General features: G+C 41.2%; 1 protein-coding gene across 1 annotated transcript; it reads left to right on the top strand.

The window, feature by feature from the left end:
- The first annotated feature begins 443 nt into the window (after positions 1 to 443).
- LOC139785462 (uncharacterized) lies at positions 444 to 6162 on the top strand. Its single transcript, XM_071724622.1, has 4 exons — positions 444 to 1286; positions 1594 to 1726; positions 4175 to 5589; positions 5686 to 6162. The coding sequence occupies exons 2-4, from the start codon at positions 1699 to 1701 to the stop codon at positions 6043 to 6045; spliced, it is 1803 nt and encodes a 600-aa protein (XP_071580723.1). The 5' UTR covers positions 444 to 1286; positions 1594 to 1698; the 3' UTR covers positions 6046 to 6162.
- Positions 6163 to 7664: the final 1502 nt, after the last annotated feature.

Genomic DNA, 7664 nt, shown 5'->3' with positions numbered 1-7664 from the left:
AATTGACAATGAACATATTGTTGCTCAATAGAAACCTCCAAAAACCGGTGATCTTTGCCATCAAGAGATAAATTTAGGGAAATGTTTTCTTCAATATTATATTATATATGGTTCAAGTAAAGGATTTTGTTCGAGTTATATGATATATAATAATGTTAATGTAATATTAAAAAAATAATTTTATACATTTCCAAAGAATGTAGATAGAACTGTGTGTGTGTGTGTGTGTGTGTGTGTGTGTGTGTATATGCATGCAGACTTTTATAAATCATCAAGTGTATGCATGCATATATTGTATATAGACTTATAATTTTTTTATATATTGTTTTATATAAACAATTTTGTTTCAAATACTGTAAAGTGTAAATTGTGTAAAGTTCTTTCTATGTTCTGTTTTTTTGTAATCTTTTATATTTCATATGTATCTTATATCTCTATTTTATGTTTATCCTCTGTTGTACCTACATTCTTTGGAAATGTATAAAAAATTCTTTTTTTTATATTATATATTATATAATATTTAAGAAAACATTTCCCTAAATGTCCTCTTGACGGCAGAGATCACGGTTTCTCGCGGTTTCTGTTGAGCAACAATATATGTTCGTTGTCAATTTACAAAAGAGATTCACAACAGAATAAATTATATTATTGCAAAATAAACATTTTCTTCTTTCATTTTACTACGTGTGTTTACTATTATAAAAGTAAAAAGTATATACGCAATCAAAATAATTTATCCAAAGCAATTGACATATAATTTCACTTATCTTGTGTTACTAATAAGTCATCTTTCTAAAATAATATAATAGATATATTTGTTTTTGTCCAAAAAAAAAGGGTACTTATTGGTCAAGAGCGGATTTTTATATACGTATTTTCTATTTTTTTAATTTATTTCATTACTGTATCTTTTACCGAATAAATATTTCAATGTAATTAAAACATTTATTTAATTAACAATTTTTTTTTATTATCAAAATTCTCGAGCCTGCCCTAATGATTTTCGTATGCGACTTTCTATTTGAAAAGCATTGAATTTCGCATGCGAGTTTCATGAAAACGATTCGAGAATCGGGCTCCAGGCGAGCGCTGGACGCACACGTACATGGCTGCTCGCTTGTGTGCGCCATTCCTTCACACGTGCAAGCAGCGGGCCGGGCCCGGCCGTGATCGCGACACCGCGTCTCATTTGTTATTTTTCGTGGCAATCGTGGCTCATCGTGTCGCGGATTAGTGCGGACTGCGGGTGCGAGCTCTACGGGTGCGGATCGTAGGGAAGACGCTCTGTGAGTGATTCGCGAGTGATTGGTCTAGTTTACACCGATCTCTTGATACGCGTATCGAATAGTAGGGGAGAGTGGAATAATTGAGAACGGCGGGTAATTGGGAACAGCTAGGATAAGTAATACATGCAGGCTGCATGCAGCCGTTGAATAGGTTCGGGACGGTGTAGTGCGGGGGGATGTATTACTTATCCTAGCTGTTCCCAATTACCCGCCGTTCTCAATTACCCCACTCTCCCCTATATTTGAGCTAATCAGCCAATAATCAAACTAATTTACTAGTTATTTACTATTTAATACGCGTATCAAGTGATCGGTGTAAACTAGGCCTTTGTCACTAATTGTAAGTAAGAAGAAGTGCGGGGGTGCGGATCGTGTCTCGTGTGTCTCGTGCCTCGTTCCCTGGGATACCATCATGAGCACAAGGAAAGGATTACGAAGACGTAAGTACATATAAATATATACATTTATATAATATATAGATATGTATACATACACACACACACACACACACACACACACACACACACACACACGCGCGCGCGCGCGCGCGCGCGCGTGTGTGTGTGTGCAGGCAGCGGGTCGGGCCGGCACGTGTGTGTGTGTGTGTGTGTGTGTGTGTGTGTGTGTGTGTGTGTGTGTGTATTTATATATTGTAAATATGTGCTTCTACTCGTTTCTAGAGAGTAGAAGAACGCTTTGAAGCATTCTTTTCCTTTCTAGAAACGAGTAGAAGCACGTTTCAAAGGCTCAGGAGGCCTATTACGTATCTTGAAACAAGGTGAAAATGCGAAAAGTGAGAGAATTCAATATGTACGATTTTATTGGCCGAAATGTAGTAACTGTTTACTTTTCGAATTTTTATTACTTCGTTTCAAGGTACATACGTAAAGGAGGGTCCACATTATCGAGCAGAACCGCGAGCCGAACTTCGCCGCGAACCGATCATGCGTCCACATTATCGAGCCAAACTTTGTCGGCTCGATAATGTCGGTTCGTGGCGAAGTTCGGCTCGCGGTTCTGCTCGATAATGTGGACCCTCCTTAATAGGCCCCCAGTTCACTTTCATCGATAGTTCGCGTTACATATGCTATAGCACTTCAGAAATAAAAGCGCGCTTTTGATAAAAGTGAATACGGGTCATAGAAATGAGCCGGCTCATTCCCGCCATATTGGTCATCGTGCCCGTCCCCAATACTATGGTTCGTATTCATTTTTATCGAAAGCGCGCTTTTATATCTGAAATGCTATAGTCAAGAGATACGGTAGTGTCTTACATCAAGTACACGCGAAGCGAGACCGTGTATCTTTACGCGGTTGCGAGTATATTATCAACCAGCGAGTAAATTCATTCCAGTCGACATATCTATATATGTACGTGTGCGTACTGCGCTCAGTGCAGTCAGTATGTTCAGCGCGGTGTTAGAGTCAAAGCACATAACATTGACGGCAGGAAACTTGTTCACACGAGGCGTTTCTGCCGCGCGGTTGCAGCGCGATTGCGGCCGCGCGTTAAGCCCCTTGCACAATGCCAGGCAACAGGCAATAGGAACAGGGAATAGAAATCAGAAATCATGTATAAATGCAGAATAAACAGTGACACAGGCAACAGACACAGAGTTTTCGTCACGTTGGAAATTCTGTGCCTATTGCCTGTTGCCAACCAATCATAGCATTCGAATTTTTTAGGTTGTAATTAACGATTTTGTTGTTATTTCCTGTTCCTATTGCCTGTTGCCTGGCATTGTGCAAGGGGCTTTAACGTTTGCACGAACCGCGCGCTGTCGCGAGGCGAGGTGCGACACGCGCGCACGCGAAACGGCGTACGCGCGACGGCGCGGCGTGCCAAAGATCTAAAATGCCGCAAAGCGTATCGTAGACGCTCATCGTCGCGCCGTTTCGCGTACGCGCGTTGTCGCACCTCGCCTCGCGATAACGCGCGGCCACGCGCGGCAGCGTAACCGCGCGAAAATCGCCTCGTGTGAACAGACTCTAAGAAGGAAGGTGTATCCAAAATCGCACGCATACGTATATGCTGTCTTATAAAAGTTGCTAGAGAACGAAAAAGAGATCTGTATCTATGCACGTTTGACGGGCACTATTTTTCTGAAAAATCTATCGTATTTATATGCACATATATTACGTATACAGAGTGTCCCATTTTAATCGATCACCTCCAAAAACTGAAATAAAAATATTAAATTAAAATAAAATAAATAAATTTTTCTTGACAAAGAACTTGGCGCTGCTTTTTTACTCCCGCTGCATACTTACCTAAATTATGTTTATTACTTTTTCATTCGATCAAAAATTTTGTGTTTTATTAAATTCAATTAAAATTTTAATACTTTATTAAATGTCAAGGTCTAGCAGCGCCAAGTTTTTGTACAAGAAAAATTTATATTAAATATTTTTATTTTGTACTGTTATCGCTTTAATTCTTTGTAATTTAAAATGATTTTTTGTAATATTAGAATTTTGTTAAAAAATTAAAGCTTGAGTTGGAATGAGAAGATCCTTGAATAAGAATACAAAGATACGTAATACTTGAGTTTTATTTTATAAAAGTAGTTGCACAACTATTATTTTTCAAAGCAATTATATATTTTCTTTGCAATTGGTGTACAATTCACTTTTTTTTTAATACATATCACTTGGGTTGAGTTAGGTAACGCAATTTTGTCAATTATTTTGTTAGGGAGAAATAAAGCTACTACCATTTGATTTTTGGATTTACAACATATATGTAACGTAAAGTATAGCATCTCAGAAATAAAGCGCGCTTATATCGATAAAAGTGAACTGAAAATACGGGCCAAAGAATTTGCAGTGTTTGTATCGTAGCCATCTATATATATAAGTGAAATTATAAAATATGTTTTATTTTTTAGCCAGAAGCGAACCGGCGCGCTATTCGCCGGATTCATCGGCGCGAGAGAAGACGACAGCGACGGAACCGCTGTCGACGCAAGAGAAGACGCCGAGGACGGCCACAGCGACGGACAAGCCACGGGCGCAAGTGAGGACGCCGAAGACGGCCACAGCGGAATTGGTACCGGCGCGAGAGAAGACGGTAGCGAAGGCGCTGCTACCGCCTGCATCGCAAGAATATGGGCCGGCAACGACTGCACCGCAAGGTGGGACGGCAAGAGAGAGGACGCCGAGGACGGACACAGTGACTCAATTGTTACCGGCGCGAGAGAAGACGGAACCCGAAAAGACGGCAGTAGCGACGGCGCCGCTACCGCCTGCACCTAAAGAATATGGGCCGGCAACGACTGCCCCGCAAGGTTATGGGCCGGCAACGACTGCACCGCAAAATTATGGGCCGGCGACTGCACCGCAAGGTTATCATGGGCCGGCAACGACTGCACCGCAAGGATATGGGCCGCTACCGCCTGCACCTCAAGAATATGGGCCGGCAACGGCTGCACCGCAAGGTTATGGGCCGGCAACGACTGCACCGCAAGGATATGGCCCGCTACCGCCTGCACCTAAAGAATATGGGCCGGCAACGACTGCATCGCAAGGTTATGGGCCGGCAACGACTGCACCGCAAAATTATGGGCCGGCGACTGCACCGCAAGGTTATCATGGGCCGGCAACGACTGCACCGCAAGGATATGGGCCGCTACCGCCTGCACCTCAAGAATATGGGCCGGCAACGGCTGCACCGCAAGGTTATGGGCCGGCAACGACTGCACCGCAAGGATATGGCCCGCTACCGCCTGCACCTCAAGAATATGGGCCGGCAACGACTGCACCGCAAGGTTATGGGCCGGCAACGACTGCACCGCAAAATTATGGGCCGGCGACTGCACCGCAAGGTTATTATGGGCCGGCAACGACTGCACCGCAAGGATATGGGCCGCTACCGCCTGCACCTCAAGAATATGGGCCGGCAACGACTGCACCGCAAGGTTATGGGCCGGCGACTGCACCGCAAGGTTATTATGGGCCGGCAACGACTGCACCGCAAATATATGGGCCAGCAACGACTACACCGCAAATATATGGGCCGGCAACGACTGCACCACAAGGTTATGGGCCGCTACCGCCTGCACCGCAAATATATGGGCCGGCAACGACTGCACAGCAAGGTTATGGGCTGCTACCGCCTGCACCGCAAATATATGGGCCGGCAACGACTGTACCGCAAAGATATGGGCCGGCAACGACTGCACAGCAAGGTTATGGGCTGCTATCGCCTGCACCGCAAATATATGGGCCGACAACGACTGTACCGCAAAGATATGGGCCGGCAAGTACATCGCAAGGATACGTGTCCGCACCACGAGGTCGAAACGTTAGTATCATTGTTTACTTTTATTAAATTTATAATATATAAATAATAATTTTAATTTTTATAAAAAATATATTAATAATAATTTTAATTTTTCAGCAAATAAAACAGGCTTTTCACAGATTTCTCCAAAAGGAGAAGAAGAAACAGCGACAGCAAGCCAACCGGCTTGCAATGGATCGGCCTGCACCGCAAGGTTATGTGCTGGCAATGACTGCACCGCAAGGATATGGGCCATCAGCAACGACTGCACCGCAAGGATATCGGCCGACAACGACTGCACCGCAAGGAAATGGGCCGGCAACGACTGCGCCGCAAAGATATGGGCCCGCTTCGCCTGTACTGCAAGGATATTTTGCACCGCTTGTTCCGCAAGGAAATGTGCCGGCAACGACTGTACCACAAGAATATGTGGCCGCACCACCGTCTGTACTGCAAGGAATATTATTTCCCAAATAAGTCGTTCATAAATTTATTTTGCAATTTCCACGTGCATTTTAATCTGAAAACTCCTTTTTTTATAAGATTTCTTATAAGACATACTGAAATACATAAAAAGAAAAAATATAAACAAAATATATTTCTTTTCCTGGTTCCTGTCCTCCTTCAACGTAAATATAAATGTCGCGATTTTACTTATACGCCCTTGAGTCTTCCACGCGGTTCAGTTCGCGTCAAATCATAGAGCCCAAAACGCTAGTATAAAAAATGTTTAAAATATTTATTTACTTTCTTACAATGTACATACGCTGTTCATTGTACTAAAGGTATTACATTTTATAAGATGTCTTATCTCATTTTTTGTATAAATATTTTCTTATAAATATGTGGTAAGAAAGTAATTAAATATTTCCAGCATTTTTTATTAGCGTTTTGACTGTGTAATTTAACGCGAACAGAACCGCGTGGAAGACTCAATGACATAAAAGTAAAATCGCGACATTTATATCGATCTGTGCCACTGTTGGCACGGCATATTATAGTAAATGTGTAAATGCATAATTTTTCTGCTATAATTTTATATAATATTATCAATAAGTATGTGTATACATTGACTAGTAAGTGTATGTGTTACAGTAAATGTTGAATGTAAATTGTTCTGCTATATACTTATATGATATTATCAATATGTATGTGCATACATTGAATAGTAAAGGTCTATCCAGACAAACTTGCATAGCGTATAAACATAAGCATAAGGAAATTGATTGGTCCATATACATGTGCATAAGGAAATTGACCAATCCATTTCTTTATGCATATGCTTATGCACCTATGCAAGTTTGTCTGGATTGACCTTTAAGGCCATCGCACACAAAATTGCATAGGCTGCATAAGCATAGCATAAAACCGCTGGACCAATGAGCATCTTATGTAAATCAATATGGCGACTTTATGCTAGATGCTCATTGGTTTAGCGGTCTTATGCTATGCATATGCAGTTTATGCAATTTTGTGTGCGATGGCCTTTAGGGCCTAGACAAACTTGCATAGGTGCATACATATTGATAATATAATATAAATGTATAGCAGAAAGATTATGCATTCACATATTTACTGTAACATATACACTTACTACTCAATGTATACACATACTTATTGATAGTATATATAAGTATAGCAGACAATTTATGCATTCATACCATATATACCGTAACTCACATATGTACATTTAGGGTATACATGTGCACAAGAAAATAGACCAATCCATTTCTTTACACATATACTTATGCACCTATGCAAGTTTGTCTGGATTGACCTTTAGGACCTAGGCAAACTTGCATAGGTGCATAAGTATATGTGTAAAGAAATGGATTGGTCTATTTTCTTATCTGGATTGACCTTTAGGGCCTAGGCAAACTTGCATAGGTGCATAAGTATATGTGTAAAGAAATGGATTGGTCTATTTTCTTGTGCACACGTATACCCTAAATGTACATATGTTGAGTTACGGTATATATGGTATGAATGCATAAATTGTCTGCTATACTTATATATACAATCAATAAGTATGTGTATACATTGAGTAGTAAGTGTATATGTTACAGTAAATATGTGAATGCATAATCTTTCTGCTA

Source organism: Temnothorax nylanderi, unplaced genomic scaffold, assembly GCF_030848795.1.
Source record: "Temnothorax nylanderi isolate EJ_2023f unplaced genomic scaffold, tnyl_v1.0 TNYL_tig0808_pilon, whole genome shotgun sequence".
NCBI lineage: Eukaryota > Metazoa > Arthropoda > Insecta > Hymenoptera > Formicidae > Temnothorax > Temnothorax nylanderi.
The sequence above is the reverse complement of the archived record's forward strand: the minus strand, read 5'-3'. Positions and strand labels throughout refer to the sequence as shown.

Coding starts and splice junctions, on each gene's coding strand:
- LOC139785462 (XM_071724622.1), top strand. CDS start 1,699: ATGAGCACAAGGAAAGGATTACGAAGAC. Junction 1,727..4,174: donor AAGGAAAGGATTACGAAGAC/GTAAGTACATAT, acceptor TTTATTTTTTAG/CCAGAAGCGAACCGGCGCGC. Junction 5,590..5,685: donor CCGCACCACGAGGTCGAAAC/GTTAGTATCATT, acceptor TTAATTTTTCAG/CAAATAAAACAGGCTTTTCA.